The following is a 24,035-nucleotide window of genomic DNA, read 5'->3' as shown; positions in this document are numbered from 1 at the left end:
TCTTGTTCCAAGGTATATAAAATGGATACATATGCTCTGATAACTTTTAAAGAACTTACACTAATTAATCTTCAGGTAGAGAGGGCCTGATCAGTCACACACAGAGAGTTCCAGGTGCCTGCAAAGGAGGAATCCTGAGTGACTCAAACAAATACCCATGAAGACCGCATCAACTACATGAAATAACAGTGGAACACACAGGACTTCGCCCCGTGCTCATAAATGGCAATTATACACATAGTAACTGCAAGATTGAATCTAGGAGAATTCACACAGTCTCACATAGAGGGATGATGAGTGATTTTGGTTTCCTTTGTTTTGAAGGTTCCATCTTTAGTTTCTGTTGTCATCAATCCTGAGCTTCAGACGCCTGCTACCAGATTTTGTCTCAGGCAAAAGAACCATCAAGGTCAAAACAGGAACGTCTGGGCTGTCGATTTTTTCCACGTCTTACCTGTTCTCCCTTCTACGATGTCTCACATGATACAGTTTTCCATTAATCTGGGCTGTGGAACACATCAACCTGGTAACAGGTAGGAAGTCCTATTTTGTGAGTGTGTGAACTCACACACTAATTAGAAATGAAAACGTGGGGCACCTGGCTGGCTCAGTTCGTGGAGCACGCGACTCTTATGAGTTCAAGCCCCATGTTGAGCGTAGAGATTACTTAAAAAATAACATATTAAAAAAAAAAATGAACACGTGGACTTGGCTATTAAATCAGAGCAACTTCTCAGTGGGTTTCCTGCTGAATTTCTAATGAAACATCCTTTAAAAAAATACACACTTTCCCCCCAAAGAGGAGCTCTTCAATTAATATGCAGATTATGATTGGATAATTTTAAGTAGAAATGAGTTCATTCTATGAGCTTGGTTTTAGGTATCAGAAGTGTTTGCACATGCTGTGGCAGCCATCCATGCAGACAGATTGCCGAGAGAGAAGAAAAACAAATAACTGAGAAAAAAAGCTTGACCTCATGTTGGTTAGTGACCCCCTAATAATAGGCACGGAAATCAATTAGCACTTCAAGAGCTATGACTTCTCGGTTTCACTTCGCACAAGTGTTGCTGGTCCTTTCTAAGAATTTTGTGAGTCTCACATTCACAGGATGAGGTGGCAGTGTGAAACATGGTAATTGCCTTGCCATCTATCAGATTGAAGCACGCCAATGCCCATTCCCATTTGTTGGCTTTAAAAGATAGTCTGTTACTCTCGTGGTAATTTAACCGTTTGCCCTTTGAAGGCTGGTCAGACTGCAGTGAAGGGGGAAACGATCATTTTGGAAACAGCATCTTAAAATTTGTTACCCTAGTTCTGCAAATGTTTAAGATACTTAGCGAGGGCTGAGTCTCTTCATTTTCTAATCTTTGCACTTTTTTGTTGTGCTTGTCCTGGTGTTACCAGCGTCACCTTGGAGTTTTCCACCAACCATGGGCGCTCCTGGTCCCTCCTCCACACTGAGTGTTTGCCTGAGATCTGTGCTGGACCCCACCTTCCCCACAGCACAATCTACTCCTCCGAAAACTACAGTGGGTAAGTACATTCTCTCTGAGAGATCGGGAGATTTGAATCCATGTTGTGACTCAAAATCCAGGAGTAAGCCTGAGACTCTACTTTTTCATAATAGGTAAGGAAGCTTTCAGGAGATGTAGGAAGGATCCCATTTTTTTAAAAAAAGACAAAAAGACAATAACTTCAGTAAATCTGATACAAGATCAGGATTTGTAGGGTCACTCATTCTCTATGTACTTGGCTTTTATATTTTAGATACATAAATTTAAATTTTGTATAGTTGATTGCATGGTTATTGCCAAAAGGCTTCTTGCCAAAATACTTAGGGAACGATACAGCATAGAGAGGTGGAAGAAAGTGAAGCTGTGGGTTCAAATCCTAGTTCTGCCATCTACTTGAGTAATGATATTTACTCTCTAACTTTCCCCTTCTTTCCACGTAAATTAAGGACAATGGTATACCCCTTTGAGGGCTGTTTAGAGAATTAAAGATGACTGTGCCAAATACCTTCCACCTTACAGAATAAGCACTGGATAAACTGGTAAAAATATCTCCAAGCATGGCAAAATTAAGAATTATTTTCTTTCTTAGCCTCTCTTGAAATGTGCATAGGACTAGGGGAGAGCAAAAAATAGAAAGTAATCAATGCCAATCAACCCCCATGTCGGCACAGATGCATATCATAGAATAATATCATAGGTCTGAGTATTGATGTAAAAATTCCTAAAAAGAATGTCTAAAAACAAAGTAAATATCACTTGCTATTAAGAACAAACACAGTACTCTAGTGTGATATGGCTGTTTTTAGAAGTTCTTTGTCGGAAAACTATAAACAAACTCCACAGGTGAATTTAAAGAGTTTATTGCCAAACTTTAGTGCTCTCCCGAGCATTTAGAAACTAGAACGTCAAAGGCAAGTAAAAGAGGTTCAAAAGATGAGAATGTGGTGAAGCTGTTTTGTGCTAAATTTCTTGCAGGTGGAACCGAATAACGATTCCCCTTCCTAACGCAGCACTAACCAGGGACACCAGAATTCGCTGGAGACAAACGGGACCAATCCTTGGAAACATGTGGGCAATTGATAATGGTTAGTTTATGCCTGTCATAATCACATGCCATTGATGCAGAGTCTTCCTGTGCTTTTGTTCGTTGGTACAGACTTAATCACATTTCTAAGTCATGGTCTTGCGATTCATTAAACGCCCTTTCTTCCCTTTCTCCTTTGCATTCCGTTAGAAACCCAGGGATGCACAATCAGAAAAAAAAAGGCAGCAGTGTCAGCAATATTAGATGCCAGAATGTTTCAACATACATAATGTAAAAATGCGTAAAGCCCTGAAACTCAAATTCACAGCTGATGACAGGGGATATCCTAACATTTTCTTTGAATGTTTTATACAAAATTAACATAAATACTTACCATACTGCATGTATTAAAATAAGACCCATTCTTCTCTTAGTAACTACTGCAACATCTGGAACGCTTATCTTTTAGATGCAGACACCACACATAAGGGAACATCATCTCTAGAATGAAACTTCTGAAGCAAAACTTCTACTTCCTTCTCAGAAAACAGTATAAGAGGAAAATTTAGATATACATAAAATATCCTATGTTATCTTTAATTTTTAAGTGAATTGTTGATCGTTTTTGCATGACTTTAAAGCCAGTATCACTTGTAACAAATATACAGGAGAGAAGATATTTTAAGTTATTGGGGTACGTGACTGTAAATTTCTTATATTTGTTATTAGTAGCCCACTCTAGTTTTTTAATAATTCTCATTACAGGCAGATTCATAGATTTCCTATTTTCAGAGTATATCAATTTGACTGAAGAGTTACACTACGAGGAATTAGAAAGGGAGGGGAGGGGGGACAAATGTCAATACTTAAGCAAATTTAGCATAGCCACCAACTTTGGTCAATTTTATGATGTAGGAAAAGCCTACATCATTGTTTCATGCTGACCTCCCATGTTTTAATAATGTTTTTGCTATTTTTAAAAAAGATTTTATTTATTTATTGAGAGAGAGAGAGAGAGCATGAGCGAGGAGTAGGGGGAGGAGCAGAGCAGGAGAGAGAGGGACAAGCAGACTCCGAGCTGAGTGTGGAGCCTGACGGGGAGCTCAATCCCACAACCCCAAGATCATGACACCAGCCGAAATCAAGAGTCAGACACCCAACCAACTGAGCCAGCCACCCAGGCACCCCAATCTTTTTGCTATTTTTTAATAATCAAAAAATTGCTACACATTTAATGGAATACATTCTTGAAACTCAGGAATAACCTCAGGCAAGATAATTTACTGATAAGCCAATGTAAATTCTTTAAGCAGTCTGTGTTCAGAGAAGACCAGTAAGAGGCCCAGACTTCAAAGACCACATACGTCAACATAGTATATTTAACATAGTACATAGTACATAAACATAGTACATTTGCAAAACCATCTAAAGATTAATTTGGTAAAATGGACTTCCTCCATTGGTAGAACATTTTGCATAGCATTTGAGTTACAACACCTGTTAATTAGCTCTAGGGAATAAGTATGTGCCTCTGGATAGTAGGATATGAGTGACTTTTCCCCTGCTGTCATACTTTTTAGGGGTCCTATAATGAACTTATATTACTTTGATAATAATAAAAGAACTCAAAAAACCAATAATAAAGCAAATGAGGAAATTAAGAGTGCTATGAAGCCCATGTAAGCCTATGAAAAGAATATCTAAATTTCCTAAAGAAGGCTACTACGTGATCCCAAGTCAGAAAGTGTCCCACCATCGTGTTTTGAGTAGAATGAGAAAAGGTAAGAATATATGGAATGAGCAGTGCAGGTCAAATGCAAAACTTAGGGCAGAATTTTCTCAATTCTGTTGTCATCCTACATGTGAGGTTTTCACAAAAACAAGACCTGCTCTCTGGCTTCTTCATAAGGCAAAAAAAGGACACACATTTAGTCCTTCCCAAGAGAAATGTGTGCCAACTTGCCAAAGAACACTTCTGAAATCTCTCCCACTTCTCTATGGAATTCCAAACCATGTCAAGGAAAACAGAGAGAAAAAAACAGGTCAATATCCTACTTCTGTTAGGTATGTTTTTCCTGCTAGTGTGTACAGGAAGTATTTTTGGAATTATCCTGAAGTTCTTAGCAAAATGGAAAATCCTAGAGCAAAGTATGTTTGTTATCACTTTTTAGTTTTTTTGACTTGATTAAATTAATAATAGTGATAAAAACGAATCTATCCTTTCCACACTCTTAGGAAAAACAGCCTATAAACTTACTCATGCTGTGAATCCCAGTGACCCCATCATTAGTGGGGAGGGATGACAAGATGCTTAATTGCAATATTTTCATTGACTTGGAAAATCTTGTTTTATTGTTGAAATTTTTTTTTTACAATGGAAGCTTTTTGAACTCTGACATAGGTACCTTCTAGGGAAGCCCTCCAGAGTGATCCCGCAAAATGCAATGAACCATTTACAGAACTTAGAATAAATCCTACTGCAGCCATAAAATCAAGTGTGTTGGGAAAACAATCCATAAACTTTACCAGGCTAAAGAAGACTGAATGAAGCCTTTCCCTATTTCTCAGCACTGGTGCTGTCCAGTAGAGGCCAATAAGGCAGATGGAGCAAGAAGGATTCTTGACGCCAGTATCATGGTGATCATAACCATATGGTGCCAGGCAGCCTGCTAAGCATGAACATTTCATTTACTCTTTCCTCCAAGGATTATTATCCCACTTTAAAGAATAGGAGCACTGGATAAATCACTTATCCAGAGTTTTCCAGGTGAAGTGGGAATTTGAATCCAGGGTAATTTGACACCCAGAACCGTAACTTTAACCACTCAGCCTGCTATCTGATCTCTTCCTTAACCATCAGCTTCCTTCAGCAAGGAAGGAAGCTGTTCCTCCTTGCTGTTGTTCCTGGCTGCTTTGCATCACACTTGAATTAATTGGCTCCAGAGAACAAGTGTTTGTAGGAGCATTATCCACAGGGAAATTTATTTTAAAATGAAATCATTTGACATGATTGTGAGACAGGAAAAAAATGATAATGGAATGCAAATTTGTTTGTGCCTAAAATTGAATATGTGAGGTCTTAGCCACCATTGCATCTCTAATTCCTCATTGGTTTTGTTCCATTTTTCACACTTTTCGGTGTGTTATTCATTGTACTGGTCGGTTATCAAGAGGCTTAATATCTTTAAATGTATTTGAGTCTGATGATCTGAGAACCTACCATTCAACCACCAGGAACCCTTTTCTTGGCATTCCAAAGATTAGAATTGAGGTTTGTAATATCATTATCAGTCAAGCCCACCATTTAGGAAAAGATCTGCATTTCAGAGAAGACTTGATGCACAACAACAGATTTTTAACTCCCCATTTTAGGAAGGATGGGTTAATATTTAGAAAGATATGTAACAATCATCTGTAATGTGTTATAGATTTTAACCAGATAAGAATGGAAGTTACAGTTTTTAAGTTAAGTGTCCATTTCTTGATATATCAAATTGATCCTTTGCAAATTCTTTATTTCTACCTAAAAAAAAATTAAACTTTATAGAAAGTTCAAGTCAGAAGCACAATATTCTGCCTGAAATCATTTTAGCTGAAGAGACTCCATTAAGGAACCCAAATCATATGTTCCTACCTATTTTTGCTATGGAACATTAAAATCTTGAAAGAATTAAGTTAAAATATTTCCATCAGATTTGTAGCTAAGCACTTACCTTGTCACACAGCACTCTGTATTACCCTGGCTTTCTCCGCACAACATGCACAGAATGGGCTAGATTTTATGAGTATTGCTTCACAAAATTGATTCACATGCTGATGTTGTTCTTGGTTTTTCCAGTTGGTTTTGCCATTTTTTTTACATGCTGTCTTTTGCCCTGCCTGCAGTTTATATTGGTCCATCATGTCTCAAGTTCTGTTCTGGCCGAGGACAGTGTACTCGACATGGTTGCAAGTAAGCATTTTTTTAAATAATAATTATACTTCTTTTTTTTATATGTATTTTATATATTGAGGCCACAAGTCATTTTAACTTGTTTCCTTTTTAGGCTTTTTGAGGTCTTTCCAAGATCAAAGTAGGATTCTCCAAAGGGAATTTAAACATAATAGACTATTAAGTGTCTTTTGTAGGTGGAAGTTGATGAATAAATAACTTTTCTGTGAAGCTAAATTGTGAACAAATTTAGCATACTTCGTGTAAATTTATGAACAAATTTGAATTCTTCATAGCTTGATGACTGCCTTTTCTTTGGTTACATTCTTTAATATGCTATTTTTCCATTAACTTGTTTTAGTGTTGTTGAGCCATATTTTAATTCCTAGCATGCTTTGTAAATGAATTATGCAAATCAATACTGACCCAAGACTAAAGGGAACTAGAATGAGCCAAATTTAGCAGATTTGATAAGAAAATTCATCTTTAAATATAATTTTGCAGTCTTGCTTACTTTTTTTTTCTTTTTTTAATTATGTTAATCACCATACATTACATCATTAGTTTTTGATAGTCTTGCTTACTTTCAAAAATCATTTGGGTCTTCAAAATGATATATAAATGTATATAATATACATGTATATTATAGGTATATAATAATGATGTTAAATATGAAGTTTGAAATTCTATATAAATAGTTAATATCTAGTCACCACTGAAGCACTGTGTTATGTTTATAACAAGAATGGATATTCATATATACTATGTCATTCCCACATTAATATTTAATATTTAATTATAAAGTATCCTGGAAATTCCTGAAACCACAATCTTTGTTATATAGATAAGTTTTCAACAACTGATCATCTAGTCTGTCTCTTCTTGTCCTCCAAACAAAAAGAGTAATAATTAATTAATGGAGAACTCATAGAAGAGATTTCTACCTGATCATTTGGAAATTATATGTATGAGGCAAGACACTTGTCAGCACTGACATTAGAGTGTCATGTTAACTTTTTAACTATATTGCAATGAATTTAATTAGCAAAGAAATCTCTCTGCACAATAGAAATGTTTTAGAAAGTATGAAAGAATTCAAAAGTTCTCTTTTCAATAAGACTACCAGCTCCCACCCCAAAACACTGACTCATTAGATCTGTGAAGCATTATCTGGTGTTTTCCTCAAGTTGTTCTCTTCATCTGTCATCCCTAACCAGGCTATCCTCTCATTTAGTGCATTTCAAATAAAATCAACACGAGAACGCCAGACATCTGTGTAATTCCTGAAGTTGTCCTGAAAAGTTTTGAAAACAAATTATCTAAAAGGACAGCTGCTTTTATTAATGAAAATAGAAAGTGCTATTTCTAAAAAGACCCCTCTATAATTAGAATAGTTATACTTCATACCTCGTTTTTTGTGTACAGTCTCCCTGTTAGCATTCAGTGCGTTTATTAAGACAGCCATCTGTGTCACTCATGATAGATGCAAACAGAAATCTGAATGGCAGTTTTATGCCTTTGGGCATTGTTCTTTTTTGACACTGTACATTATCTTGAATAATCATAGCCTTTTCCTCCTTCTCAGGTTTTTCAGAATATTTTCACCAGTTGGAACTTGAGGTTTTTTCCCCGATTTCTGACAATGTTTTTGTAATATTCATCGGTTTTGTTCATTTGTGGCTGCGCTAAATGTTTGGCTACTACATCCTTTTCCAGCAATGTGTGACTTGTCAAGTATGAGCAAAGTGGCATAGAAAAGAAATTTATATTCAGTGCTATTTATTTCTTTTAAATGGATCCTCCAATTTAGGGGCCTTGCAGCTTTGTTTCTCTTCCCACTTTGCTCCCCTCATCACTACTGTTCCTTGCTACCAGGATTCTGCTTCTCCTGCTGCCTAACACTTTCTTGCCTGTGTATAATCCCCAGGCCTGGGTTTCTAAACGGACAACTCTTTATCCTAATAAGCCCATCCCTGTTAGAGGTACTAGTGAGAAGGACAGAAAGCGTTAGAAACCTTCCTACATGGGTGTCATCCACATAGCTTAACACTGGGGCCTTTTATCCTGACATACAAGGTGACCATAATGCCACATTTAAGGTTGGGGAGATGAACCAATAGGGGATATTTTTGGAGTCAGGAGAGCCTCATGCCATTCCTGGAATCTCCCAACTGGGTTACCCTACTGTTCCACTGCAAAACAAAGGCTGCAAATGTATTTTTAAGTATATGAATGGAATCTTGATCAGCATTTTTTCCCAATTATATAACTTTTCATTAAAAGTATACTTTGAAAACCATTAAATGGGAACTGACTCCAATGTGAGTCATCTCTAAATGATCACTAATGTCTCCCAATCACTGGTCCTAAGAAGATACATTTAAAAGACACAGAAATGCATTTGCCCTGAAATGCATGCCTTGTTGGGGAACACTGATTCCAATTTGTGGCCATGGAAAACCGCATTCAGTTTTCTAGTGTCAAAATGTGTCCTCCTTAGCTAAGTTTTTATCCTTTTTGGAAACTACTTGGCTATTCACTAAGTCGGTGAGATAACATGTGAAAGAAGTATACTGTTTGAGGCTTATTCACATGCTCCATAAATACTGGTTTTCTTTCCCACTCCCATCCCTAATGCTGAACAACCTTCAGACTTCACGCTGCAGCAGTTCTCGGCATTTTAGGGTCTAACTTCCTTGATAATATGATAATGACTATAACTCTTCTCCCCCATAATATCCAATACACATACAATTTGACATTTGTTCATCCACTCCGTGGACCCTCTCTGTTAGGCCAGCATAGGTCCCAGTTTCAGCACTAGTGCTAAAGAAGTATTTTTCAGAATTATGTCATAATATCGCTTCATTGGTACTTCATGGCTTTCTAAAATGCTGGTTTCAGATTTTAGGAGGTTTTGAATGCTTAGATGAGAACCCCCTCACCCCACCCCAAAACGGCACAATTTAATTTTATAAAGGGTGACATTGTATAGATAGTGAAAAAGAAATAGTGCAGTAAAAAAAAAAGAAAAGAAAAAAAGAATTTAAAACTAATTCCTGATGAGTAAATGCCTTAAAATATAAGAAGTTTCTGATGTTCACCTATGGAGTTACCTTCAGTGAGTTTTCTAATATAAATACAGCAGGAGGCAAGTTGTTGTGTGGGGTTTGTTCTGTTTTGTTTTTCTTTTTCGTGAAGCACTACTAATTTGGGATTCCACTGTGAGCAGCACAGTTCGGCTAAGGACAAGGTGTTCACATTCCCTTTATAGTGTCAATCTAAGTTTGAAATAAAGATAGATTTATTTTCCAGTCTTTTCCAAATATTTCAAATAATTTCTATCACAAACATAATGTGTATTTTTACATTTGTTCTTAGAGGAAATTTATTCCAGATGTCTCTGGAAGTATTTTATTGATCTTTCTTTTACCAATTTAATGAACATAATTGAGAATAAAAGTATATACATGATAATACACCTTTTACAAAGATTTTAAATTGGAAATGTGCACAATGTTAGATGCAGACAAATCGCTGACATTGGTTAAAGATGAGTGCTGAATTATTGTTTTAATCACAAGCTTTTTATAGCAAGGCTGTGCAAAGACTATATTTTTCTGGAATATTTGTAGTCAATCACCCTTATCAAGTCTTCAGATTCATTGTTTTCCAAAGACTACTGAGCCTCGCTTACCATTCAATCAAATCCTGGCCCCTGGACTTCCTCCTCCCTGAATTAGATTCAGGGATCTCTGAAAGGACCAACAGCTTAAAGTTTTATTTTATGGTATCTCTTTCAGGTGTGACCCTGGATTTTCTGGCCCAGCTTGTGAGATGGCATCCCAGACATTCCCAATGTTTATTTCTGAAAGCTTTGGCAGTTCCAGGCTCTCCTCTTACCATAACTTTTACTCTATCCGTGGTGCTGAAGTCAGCTTTGGTTGTGGTGTCTTGGCCAGTGGTAAGGCCCTGGTTTTCAACAAAGATGGGAGGCGTCAGCTAATTACCTCTTTCCTTGACAGCTCACAATCCAGGTGAGTTAAGGCAGGGTGGAATACATACCGAAACCAGATGCTAATGATTGAATTTAGATCCCTTTATTCTCCAGTTTTCTCCCTTTTTTGCTGATATGTACATCTTTCAATCTTTAACCGAGAGGGAGCTTACAGTTAGTTTATACAGGGTTAATTTGCCCTAGTTTTTAATAAATTAAAAGGCCTACTGATGACTTTAAGATACTTAATGACTGACTAGGTTTTTAAACATATGAAATGTTAGCATCAAAACTGTGTTCTTAAGCCAAGGGCTAGTTAATTATTTATGTAGTTTTATTTGACAGCTTGCAGAGGCTGATTAGATTTACTCTACATCTTCTCTTCCCCCAGTGCCTAATAAATAATGCAGTAAAGGAATGATTGGCACTTTAAGTGTATGTACACAAGTACATAGTATACAAGTATGTATAAACATACACTTATATTTGTATGGATATATCTGCATATAAACATGCATTGACCTCATCTTCTACACATATTCATACATCTCACAGTGAAATTACTTACATTTTATAAAAGGGAGATGAGTGGAAACATGCAGCTTTTGAGTAGTTCATTTAAATTTGCTTGGAATTCTTTAAAAGCCAAAATGAGCATTATGATTAAAAATGTTTATGCACACACTAATTACAGACAATTCATGTCTAGGTTTCTCCAGTTCACATTGAGGCTGGGGAGCAAGTCTGTTCTGAGCACATGCAGAGCCCCCGACCAGCCTGGTGAAGGAGTTTTGTTGCATTATTCGTATGATAATGGGATAACTTGGAAACTCTTGGAGCACTATTCATATCTCAACTATCATGAGCCCAGGTACGTTGGAAAGCATTTGGAAAAATGGTTAGAGTGATATCTCCTTCCTGGGGAAATCATCATTCAACTGGTATAAGATTCAAGATGTTTTTCCACTGAGAGATGATGAGGACAAAGATTGATGTGTCTTGCAATAAAAAAACTAGCAAGTCACATTCTTCTATTTCATTAGTCCTACTGATTTCTGATAATTTGAGGAAATTTATTCTCATATTTTGAAATGTATATCTAAGGGAAATATTTTGATGCCCAGGAAAGAAAAAAATAGTTAACACTGTTATCCTTATTCAACTCTACTGCAGCCTATTGTATATGATTTTGATATGGTACTAAATTATAAATGCTGTTAACAAGTAATTGTTATCGATATATTATAATATGTTATAATAAATTACATGGGACAATAATTCATAAAATCTGATAACCAGTATGTATTTAAAATTTGCATGTAATATGATTAAGTAAGGAGTATAGGTAAGTTTTTCTAGCAGGTATAGAGTCCCTGGCAAAAATGGAGTGTGAGGATTTACTTAAAGTCTTTCTTCAGGCCTCTTCTGCTTTTCTTTAGCTTATCCATTTCATAACCTATAGTTGCGATTGTGAGATTTAAGTTTGGCTTCAAGCAGAGCCATCCTGTGATGTCATCAGAGTAGTAATCACCATTGTGGTACAATTTCAGAGATGTCCAGAGGGCCCTCGCCTCTTCTGGAACACTATTGACCTGCTCACTGAAAGTCTTTTAAAAGTTGCAGAAGAGGAGAATGAGAAAATTAAAATACCTTTAGAAGAGGTGACATTGTGGCTACATTCACAGTTAGTAAAGAACTACCACCATGTGCCTTTTTGGAAGTACATTTTGATCATGGGGAAATATGAAAGCAAGTGAGGGCTTTGGGCTCTGAGGTTTGCACTGGCACCAATGCAAAAAGACAGGGGCACTGATCATAGATTTTATATTCTTAAAAATGTTGCCGACAGCAGTCGCCACATTTAGGTGTTTGTAAGTAAATGAGAACTTTTATTTTCATAGAAAATAGAGTAGCATGTAACAGAGATAATAGTTAACAAATTATGAATTACAATTATTTACATTATAAAATTTTAAGAACACATCAAATGTGTTGAGTATTTTCCCTATAAAGGTAAATGAAAGGCGAAGCTCAACTTTCTCACTCAGTAGACCCACATGAATACCAAAGAAACATTTCATAGACTCTCCAGTAAATATTAAAAGAGAATTAAATGAGAATCAAGATGATAATAATAATGATGAGAGCATGAAGAAAATATCACTGTCCTAAGTCAAGTTGGCCTAAAACATGATTTTTTCTAACAAGGATGGACAGCTCCAAAATTCAATAATCAATCTTTATCATGAAATTTAATTAATCTTTGTTGATATGAAAAATAATTACACATTTAATGTGCTATGGCAAAGGTGCATTTAATCTTGCCTGCCATTTGACAGCAACATTTTTCTTCTAAGAATCAACATGGCTTTTCAGCACTACGTATGTGCATTGCTTGAAAGATTAAGATCGAGTGGAGATATTTTTAAAAAGAGAACATGGTAGAGGTATTAAGAACACTTTTATTTTTCATGCATGTACATCTCTCCATGAGACTCTTCCTCCATCTCCCTCTTTCTTACAAATATTAATAAAAGGTGACATGGCAGAAGTAGAATTTGATATATTCTAGATTCTAAATTACATTTTTTACGATAAATAACACAAACCATGTAAGTCCTTCATAGGAGAGTTAAATATATCTTGATGCCTTTAGCCATTTGCTGTATTTTCTTCAGTATAAACTGCTGCCTGTAATTGCTGTCAATTCCATATTGTCCCTTTCGGCCTTGGCTGTTCGAAAATGAGGTATGATCCATAAATTAGATATGCTAGTTAGCTAATCACTATTACTCCTAGCCGATTTCTAATAATTTGTTTGCCTGTGAGTCACTTAGTAAATAAAGGAACTCTATCTGTTGGCTATTTATAAAATGTAAAGCCTGTACATTTATCTAAGTTGATCTTTTAATTCACACTGACTAGAATGTCAAGAACTAATTGGTATTTTTAATGTAAAACCTTATATCACTGCTGAAACTAAAATTATTCTACATTTTTCTTAATTATAGGGCTTGTTTCTTATTCTAAAATTATTATAAAGCCAATTTTTATTTTAGTTTTGCTTTGATTATGTGATGACAAGACGTGTCTGAGCTTAGTCTCTGCCCCAAAAGGAAGATTGATAACAGAAAGTTGACCCAAGTCCTTGGGCTCTAGGAATGTTCGGATCAAATGGTTCCATAGCTATTCTGATCAGCCACTGCAGTATGCACAGAGTAGTGGAAGCAGACATTCCCACCCCACTCAGATATGAAGTAAATATCAAGAGCACGGGCCCTACAACCATCCTGCCTAGACCCAGCTCTGGGCATTGTCACCTGAAAGCTGCTTAACATTAGGGAGAATATTTGACCTTTCTGTGCCTCAGTATTCAAATTTCTGTTGGGGTATATGGACAATATGTACTTCATTTATGCAGCAAAAATTTGTTGAGTTTTTGTTGTATGCCAGATACTATTCTAGGTACTAAGACACAATAGTGAAAAACCAAAAAATGTCTCTGACTTTGCCATAAGGATATTATCCCAACTTCACTGATGAAGATGGCGAGCCACATAGAAGTCGAGTACCTTCCCTGCAGCTGCAAACTTATTACCTACTAGTTACTATTAACTACTAGCTAATAGAACTTATTAACTACTAGTTAATCAGTCAGAGTGGGGACTTCAACCCAAGAGTCTGATTACAGACCCACAGTCTTAATGTCTCTGCCAAGGAAAATATTGGTCATTTCAATTACTATTACCACACACACACGTGTGTGTGTGTGTATGTATATATATATATACATAAATTCTACTTTTCAGGTGTTATTTTTAAATTATCTTTATTTTCATCAGAGAGAATAGTAACTGCTTCTAAAATTATTAATATAAAGGAAAATTATAATTTTCCAGTAACATAATGGTCAAATTAAATTATTAAATTGATGCATAATGTTTTCATTATTGAGCCAGTTTAAATATAGTTTAATTATTTTATTTCTTTACATATTTGATACATTAATACAAATAAATATACTTATTTGATTATTTAATACTTAGAAATTAAAGTGAAAATTACTAAAATACTCAATTTAACTAAATTTTACTCTTCTAATATTTCACATTGGTAAAAAAATTAACAGATTTAAAGTATTTAAAACCATAAATATTTAAAAGTAAAAACCATAAATGTTATTTTAATTCAAGCAGTGTTTTAAAATTTGTATTTCTGTATTTGAATATTGATTTTTCATTATTTAAAAAGTGTGTTTTCTCACATTGCAAAAAATTCTACCAGTTTTTTACTGGTAGTTTGTATAATTAATAGTGATGAAAATCATGTTATTCTATCCCATATTTCCATATACAAATTATGTAAAGAGAAAATAGATATCATTTTTTAATAACTCTAAGTATATAAAAAATTACATTTCCAAAATGTGACTTGACATTTTTTATGCAATAACTAAGAATAAACGTAATACAAATATGAAAATCAATCTAATTTCTAATTAAATCCAGCCTTAGACATTGAAGTTTTTATTTATTTTTTATTTTTTTAAGATTTTATTTATTTATTTGACAGAGAGAGAGACAGCGAGAGCAGGAACACAAGCAGGGGGAGTGGGAGAGGGAGAAGCAGGTCTCCCTGCAGAGCAGGGAGCCCAGTGCGGGGCTCGATCCCAGGGTCCCGGACCACGACCTGAGCCGAAGGCAGACGCTCAACGACTGAGCCACCCAGGCGCCCCAGAATGTTTCTTGTTTTTTTTAAGATTTTATTTATTTATTTGACAGAGAGAGACACAGCGAGAGAAGGAACACAAGCAGGGGGAGTGGGAGAGGGAGAAGCAGGCTTCCCGCGGAGCAGGGAGACCGACGCGGGGCTCGATCCCAGAACCCTGGGATCATGACCTGAGCCGAAGGCTAACGCTTAATCACTGAGCCACCCAGGCGCCCCGACATTGAAGTTTTTAAATAATTTCTTTTTTTTTTTTTAATAATTTGTTTCTAAATTATCCAACTAGTCACCTGTCTTAGGGAGCTTTCCTTTGCTTGCTGGGAAAAAGACTCAGTCCCTTTGGTGTGTGTTTGCTCCGAACACCTCTCCTGGCATTTAAGTGTGCATTGATGGAGACAAATGTTCCATTTGGCATTTGCTTCATATCTCACCTTGTGTATGGATGTGAGCAGCATGGTACGGTGATTTATGGAGCTTTCAGGCAGATGTTGCAGTGGCAATTAATGTAGGTCTCCTGCTGCTGTGTGCAGTAATTGCACCTGGAAATTAGGTATTATTCTTAATTTTCTTCCCCATTTGTCACATACAGGTTTGTTGTCATAGCCACCATGACACAGCAAGTCACCTCAAACACTGCTAAGCTCATGGGAATTAGGAAGTGCCACAGTTCCAACCAGCCTCAAACTGTAATATGTGTAAAAAGGTGCCCACGATCCTTTTTCAGACGAAGGGACAAATCCTGCCACTTTGACAACTGTGTTTTATTGAGTTAGCTTTCCTGAAAGCAGTCATATTTTGGATGTGTTTAGAGGACTTGGAGTCAGACAAGAAATTGGAAATCTCAAAAGAACGTTTATAATAGTGGGAGAACTATTTTTTTAAATGCTGTACCACAGGAGAAAAATATTCTTTTGTGAATGTTTGTACTTTAAGATATCAAAGTAATCGGAATGTTTACTTTTATTTTTTTTCCTTTAGAATAATCTCTGTAGAGTTACCAGATGATGCAAGACAGTTTGGAATTCAGTTCAGATGGTGGCAACCATATCATTCTTCCCAGGGAGAAGACGTATGGGCCATTGATGAGATTATCATGACATCTGTCCTTTTCAACAGCATTAGCCTTGACTTTACCAATCTTGTGGAGGTCACTCAATCTCTGGGATTCTACCTTGGAAATGTTCAGCCATACTGTGGCCACGACTGGACACTTTGGTAAGAATCCCTCATCTCTCTTGTTGTTATAATTTGCATTGAGGATTGGAACACAAGAATGATCTTCTAGTCCATCCAGCACTTATTCATTTGCTGACAAATATTTACTGAATACGAACCATTTCAAAAGTCATTATTATGTCTACAAGTAAGATATCTTGGGAAGGAGGACTGAAAGCAAAATACTGATAGATTTAAATAAATATAACCCACTGTTACATATAAAAACCCTCTTCCAAAAGTGTTAATAACTAAAGTGACTAACACATAGTCCTTTCGTAGAGGCCCACCACGATCACGGTGAAATGTGAAATCACTCTAATGACTATTTTAATAATTTGTCATAACTAGTTCTCTTTTCATGCTGTCTTACATACAGTCCAGGAAATTTTTTCATCCCTAACTTACTGACTAAGATCTCCTTTTAAATCCATCTTATCAAGCAGTATTGGACCACAAAACCATATAGTTAATGTTGTTGGGGTTTCAAGATTATGGAATATCCTAGTCAAGATACCTTTCCATCTTAGATTTATGGTCAAATGCAAGCTTTGTTATACATTAAACAGTAAATAAATATAATAAACAGTAAATAAATAATTTAAGACCATGATTAGGACTTTAAGAACCTCAGTAGAATCATGTTCAGTGATTAACTGGCATCAAAAGGTGGCTACTTAAGGTAGGGAGAAGGAGGAGGCTATGTTCAGGGAGTTCAGTTGGTGGATATGATACATTCCACTGATTAGAATGTAGGAGAAAAAGGAAATTCCAGCCACATGAAGATCTGAAAGAAGAACATTCCAACCACAGGAAAATTTGCAGTGCAAAAACTCCAGAAGTGAGACTGACTGTGGCATAGTCAAGAACCAGGAAGCCCGGGGAGGGAGGGAGCAAATGTCAGGAATAGAAGCCAAGAATTGTGCAAAGGCCAGACCACGTAGGGCTTCTAGGCCCAGTGACTCTAGATTAAAACTCAGGTCTGCCTCATTCCAAAACCCGCAGCCTTCACCAGTGTGCATACTGCCCCTCTCTCGGTTCCTCTAGGGCTTTAAACATGATTGAGGAATAATTTTCTAAGGGAGTTTTACTTTCTATGGAGTCATGGTCAGACCAATTTAATTTCTCCAGACGAATGTCAGCGAAAGCTATTCACCACAGTTGTCTCCAGAGAACATATCATAAATGACCCATCAGTGACCTTATCATAATTAGAGGTAAATTTTACACACCATTGCACAGAAAATTACCTTTGATGGGAATCGTACATGGACATCACATCTCACACACAGCAGGCTAACATTCTAGCGTCAAACAAACAGCTAATGGAATGGAAGTACAGCTGGTCACTTTTGCTGCAAGCACTGTTGAACTAGATAGAATGAGATTTCTATATGGGAAAGTGTGAAAGGTTATATTGTGTGTTTTTTATTTGATAGCCTCAGATGCTTGTTTTTATGAACATTCTTTCTTAGTCCTTGAGACTTCAAAAAAGACAAAGGGGGTGAGGTGAAGTAAGAAGAAGCAAAGAAGCAAAATGAGATTTATTAGAATTATATGCTTTTGAAAATTTAAATTGACCTGAATTAACAGTAATTCAAATCAGTCATATACCATAAACCATATCCCCCGTGATTTGTGTAGTAGGTTTTTTTCCCAGCACTTTTAATGCAACAGTGAGTCATATCATGAATGCAAGTCCTGTATCATGTTTATTTTCATAAATAGTTAACATCTGCTCAAATAGACTCCAAAGTTGCTGAGCATTTTAATTTAACACTTGGGTTGAATGCATGATAACAGCAGTTTAATTTCTGTGCTTTGATCAAAACCCTAAGAACAATATCCTTTCACACGAGTCTGATGAATATTCTTAACCCACCACTGCTTTAATTGGTGGAGATACATTTACTTTGTGAAAATACAATCACAGTAATTATAGAAAACCATAAGAAAATATAAATAATTGTACAATCCCCATGGGCACCTTAAGCAGCCCCATGGGAGTTTTATTAACAACCACATGTGAGCAATCAGATTTGACTTTCTGATCTTCTCTGAAACGAAAAGGAGTTGTCTTGGTTATGAAACAACAGCGTATATTCTGGCAGTGATAATGAGACTAGAGAAATACATTAACTACTTTAATAAGGACATGAAAAATTCTCGCCGCTCATAAAATGAAGCAACATGGAAGATCTCAAACTGTTCCATTTTCTTAGCCAATGAGTCAGAATAAAGCCCCTTTTAATGACACTGTTGTCTCTCTGCTGCTGTTGAGGAATATATTGTTCAAGTTCAACGAGAACTCACTTTGGCAATGTTTTTCAGAAACACTTGTTACAATATTGAAATTCAAGTGATGGTATTACCAACTATTTATCCTAACCTCCTAGTCCAAGATGAGTTGTTATTTTTTTTTTTATGTAAAACCTTTGGAGCATATTATCTTATTAAGTAAACATTCTTTGAACATGTTGAAGTATGTAGCCTCTGCCCTTCAATGACCTTGCTCCTCTCAAGGGAAATTTTGAAATGTATACATGTTCTCTACAAATGGCTGGTGTTAAATTAATTATTGTTGGCTTTTCCCAGCTGTGAGTTCATTTGGTTCTCGTTTTCTAACTCATGACTTTCCATGTGCATGGATTGTTGTTGCTGAGTGTTCTCCAGGGAGAACTTGGACAATTGCTTTTTCATTAGAAGAATTAGAGTCAATATGCTATAAATCACTTTACAGTGTGTCATCATAGAGCACTTTTTTTCCACAGAGAAATGAATTGCTGTTAATTATTTGTAGGACTTTCCTTCCTTCCATGCACAGTATCTGATATCAGAACCGCTATCTGCTTTCTGTTCTAAAAATAGTCTTTAAAACTTCCTCCATATATTTTAAGATCACTAAGGGAATAATTTTAATTGAGGTTTGTTAAAGATTATCTGACTAATACTGTTAGTGATAATACCAAAGGACATTGACATTCGTCTATCTTATCTAATAGACTAGCAAAGTATACAGGTGATAAGGACATTGTTGTCATATATATAAAATTCTGGTTTCAAATCGTATACAGCTGTGAGGGATGGTTGTTATAGCATATTAGAATTGGCTTTTCGTTTTAGTAGCAGAGAGAAGGAGTTTTCCAGACAAGCAAAAGCTGAAGGAGTTCAGGGTGCCCATCTGGTTCAGTCAGTAGAGCATGAGACTCTTGATTTCAGAGTCATGAGTTCGAGCCCCATGTTAGGTGGGGAGCCTACTTTAAAAAAGAAAAGAAAAAGCTGAAGGAGTTCAACACTGCTAGGTGGACCTTACAAAAATGTTAAAGGAAGCTTTGACAGCTGAAACAAAAGGGCACTAACTAGTAACAGAAAAACATTTGAAAGTATAAACCTCACTGGCAAAGGTAGGTATATGGTTAAATTCAGAATACTCCAATGTTGTAATGATGGTAACTAAATCACTTATAAACTTAGTGTGACAATTAAAAGACAAAAGTAGTAAAAATCACTATAATTACAATAATTTGTTAATGGATACACAAGATAAAAAGATATAAATTGTAACATCAAAAACAAAATGTGGGTAGAGGGAGTAAAAATGTGGAGCTTTATAGTACGCATTCAAACTTATCAGCTTCAAATAGACTGTTACAAATATAAGATTTTATATAAGCCTATGGTACCGACAAAGCAAAAATCTATAGTAAATACACAAAAGATAAAGAGAAAGGAATCTAAGCATACCACTACAGAAAATTACCAAATCACAAAGGAAAAGAGCAAGAGAAAAAACAAACAAATGAATTAAAAACAGCCAAAAAACAATTAACAAAATGGCAATAGTTAGCCCATACCTATCAATCATCACCTTAAATGTAAATGGACTAAATCCTCCAATCAAATGACATTGACTGGCTGAATGAATAAAAAAATAAGACCCAACTATATGCGGCCTACAAGAGACTCAGTTTAGCTTTAAGACCACATACAGACTGAAAATGAAAGGATGGAAAAGATATTCCATACAGATGGAAGCCAAAAGAAAGCAGGGTTAACTAAGCTTATATCAGACAAAATACACTTTAGGGGGAAAACCATAATAAGAGACAAAGAAGGTCATTATATAATGATAAAGGGGTCAATCCAACAAGTGGATATAACACTGGTAGATATGTATGTGCCCAGCAGAGGAGGACCTAAGTATATAAAGCAAATATTAACAGACCTAAAGGAAGAAATAGACAACAATGCAATAATAATAGAGGACTTCAGTAACGCACTTTCAATAATGGATAGAGCATCCAGACAGAATATCAATAAGAAAACATTGAACTTCAAGGTCCCATTAGACTAGATGGACTTAACAGATATTTACAAAAGGACATTCCATCCCATGCAAAGAATACATATTCTTTTTTTTTTATGATTTTTTTTTTTTTTTGAGAGAGAGCACATGAGAGGGAGGAGGGCCAGAGGGAGAAGCAGACTCCCCACCAAGCAGGGAGCCCGATGCGGGACTCGATCCAGGGATTCCAGGATCATGACCTGAGCCGAAGGCGGTCGCCCAACCAACTGAGCCACTCAGGCGCCCCCAAAGAATACATATTCTTATCAAGCACACACAAAATATTCTTCAGAATAGATCATAGGCTAGGACACAAAACAGGTCTTAAAATTTTTAAGAAGACTGAAATCATATCAAGCAACTCTTTCTACCACAATGGTATGACTTTAGAAATCAATTACAAGGAGAAAATTAGAAAATTCATAAATGTGGAGATTAAACAATCAATGGGTCAAGAAAATCAAAAGAAAAATAAAAATATATCTGTGACAAATGAAAATGGAATTAGAGCATACCAAAATGTATGGGATGCAGCAAAAAGAAGTTTCATAACAATAAGTGCCTACATTAAGAAACAGGAAAGATCTCAAGTAAACACCCTAACTTACACTTCAAAGAAGTAGATAAAAAGGAAAAACTAAGTCCAAAGTTAGAAGAATGAAGGAAATAACAAAGATCAGAGCAGAAATAAATGAAATAGAGATTAAAAAGTAGAAAAGTCAACCAATGGAAGTAAGAGTGGGTTTTTTTTAAAGATTTTCTTTCTTTATTAGAGCATGAGTGGGAGGAGGGGCAGAAGGAGAGGGACAAGCAGACTCCCTGCTGAGCAGGGAGCCCAATGCGGGGCTCAGTCTCAGGGTCCAGGGATCATGACCTGAGCCGAAGGCAGACATTTAACTGACTGAGCCAGAGTTAACCGACTGAGCCACCCAGGCACCCCCTTAAGAGTGGTTTTTTGGAATAAACAAAATAGGCAAACCTTTAGCTAGACTCACCAAAAAAAGGGACTCAAACAAATAAAATCAGAAAGGAAAGAGGAGAAGTTACACCTGATACCACAGAAATACAAAGGATTGTAAGAGAACTATGAACAATTATACACCAACAAATATAGATAACCCAGAAGAAATGGATAAATTCCTGGAAACATACAACCTACCAAAACTAAATCCTCAACACAATATTAGCAAACTGAATTCAACAATACATTAAAAGGATCGTACACCATGATTATGTGGGATTTATTCCAGGGATTCAAGGTTGGTTCCACATGTGCAAATCAATCAGTGTGATATACCACAAACAAAATTAAGGATAAAAATCATATGATCATCTCAATAGATACAGAAAAAGCATTTGGCAAAATTCAACAGGGATTTATGATAAAAACTCTCAACAAATTGGGTATATATGGAATATACCACAACATCATAAAGGTCATATATGAAAAGCCCACAGCTAATATCATACTTAATGGTGAGAAGCTGAAACTTTTCCTCTAATATCAGTAACCAGACAAGGATGCCCACCCCACTTTCATCGACCATAGTACTAGAAGTCCTAGTGGGAACAATTAAGCAAGAAAAAGAAATAAAATGCTCTAAATCAGAAAGGAAAAAGTAAAATTGTCTCTATTTACAGGTGACATGATATATACAGAAAACTTTAAAGACTTCACCAATAAACTCTAAGAACTGGTGAACAAATTCAGTAACAATGCAGGATACAAAATCAATATAGAAAAAAACCCCAAATGTTTATACACTAACAATGAACTACCAGAAAAAGAAGTTAAGAAAACGATCCCATTGACAATTACGTCAAAAGAATAAAATACGTATGAACAAATTTAACCAAGGAAGTGAAAGACCTGTACATTGAAATCAATAAGACAATGATGAAATAAATTGTAGAAGACACAAACAAAGGGGTGCCTGGGTGGCTCAGTCGGTTAAGCGTCTACCTTCAGCTCAGGTCATGATCTCAAGGGTCCTGGGATCGAGCCCCGTGTAGGGCTCCCTGCTCAGTGGGGAGCCTAATTCTCCCTCTCCTCCCTGCCTGTGCTCTCTCTCTCAAATAAATAAATAAAACCTTTTAAAAAAAGACACAAATACAAAGATACTCTATGTTCATGGATTAGAAGGATTAATGTTTAAATGCCCATTTAGTTGCTATTCAAAGCAATCTACAGATTTAATGCAATCCCAATTGAAATTCCAAAGGCATTTTTCACAGAAATAGAACAAACAATCCTAAAATTTTTATGGAACCACAAAAGACCCCAAAAGCAATCTGAGCAGTATAGCCAAAGCACTCATGAGAAGGAAGAACAAAGCTGGAAGCATTACATTTCCTGGTTTCAAACTACCTTACAAATATATAGTAATCAAAACAGTATGGTATTAGCATGAAAACAGACACATAGATCTACAAAGAACAGAACACATACCACTCAATGGCAAAAACAAACAAACAAACAAACACATAATCTGGTTAAAAATAGGCAGAGGATGTAAGTAGATACTTTTCCAAGGAATATATGCAAATGGTCAACAGGTATGAAAAGGTGCACAACATTACTAATCATCAGAGAAATGCAAATGCAAACTACAATGAGCTATTACCCCACACCTGTTAGAATGGCTGTTATCAAAAAAGACAAAAAATAACAAGTATTGGTGAGGATGTGGAGAAATGAGAACCCTCGTGCACTGTTGGTGGGAATGTAAATTGGCACAGCCACTATGAAAAACAGTATGGAGGTTCTTCAAAAAATTAAAAATAGAACTACCATATGATCCAGTAATTCCACTCCTGAGAATATATATGAAGGAAATGAAGTCATTATCTTGGAAAGTTACATGTATTCTCATGTTCATGGCAGCATTATTTACAGTAGCCAAGATGTGGAAATAACTTAAGTGTCCATCCATGGATGAATGGATAAAGAAAATGTGTCATATATGTACAATAGAATGTTTTCAACCATAAAAAAGAAGGAAATCCTACCATTCACAATAACTTGGATTGACCTTGGAAAAAAACAAACTCATGGATACAGAGAACAGATTGGTAGTTGCTAGAGGTGGGGGTTAGGGAGTGGGTGAAGTGGGTGAAGGTGGTCAAAAGGCACAAACTTATGATACATATGATACATGTCTTTCTCTGATTGACTTATTTCGCTCGGCATAATATCTCACTGATAGGAGGAATTCTTAATCTCAGGAAACTGAGGGTTGCTGGAGTGGTGGGGAGGGGAGGGATGGGGTGGCTGGGTGATAGA

The 24,035-nt window shown here is 36.1% G+C and overlaps 1 protein-coding gene across 1 annotated transcript in view; it reads left to right on the top strand.

Moving 5' to 3' along the window:
• The window catches only part of RELN (reelin), a 288,596-nt gene that overhangs the window by 125,229 nt on the left and 139,332 nt on the right, over positions 1–24,035 (top strand). The window contains 7 exon segments of the mRNA XM_081799707.1: positions 325–533; positions 1,406–1,534; positions 2,491–2,600; positions 6,425–6,491; positions 10,274–10,507; positions 11,177–11,338; positions 16,171–16,407. Of these exon segments, the coding sequence (XP_081655833.1) occupies positions 325–533; positions 1,406–1,534; positions 2,491–2,600; positions 6,425–6,491; positions 10,274–10,507; positions 11,177–11,338; positions 16,171–16,407 (1,148 nt within the window).

The sequence above is a fragment of the Leptonychotes weddellii genome, chromosome 12 (assembly GCF_054177405.1).
Source record: "Leptonychotes weddellii isolate Sample4059 chromosome 12, ASM5417740v2, whole genome shotgun sequence".
Classification (NCBI taxonomy): domain Eukaryota; kingdom Metazoa; phylum Chordata; class Mammalia; order Carnivora; family Phocidae; genus Leptonychotes; species Leptonychotes weddellii.
The sequence above is the reverse complement of the archived record's forward strand: the minus strand, read 5'-3'. Positions and strand labels throughout refer to the sequence as shown.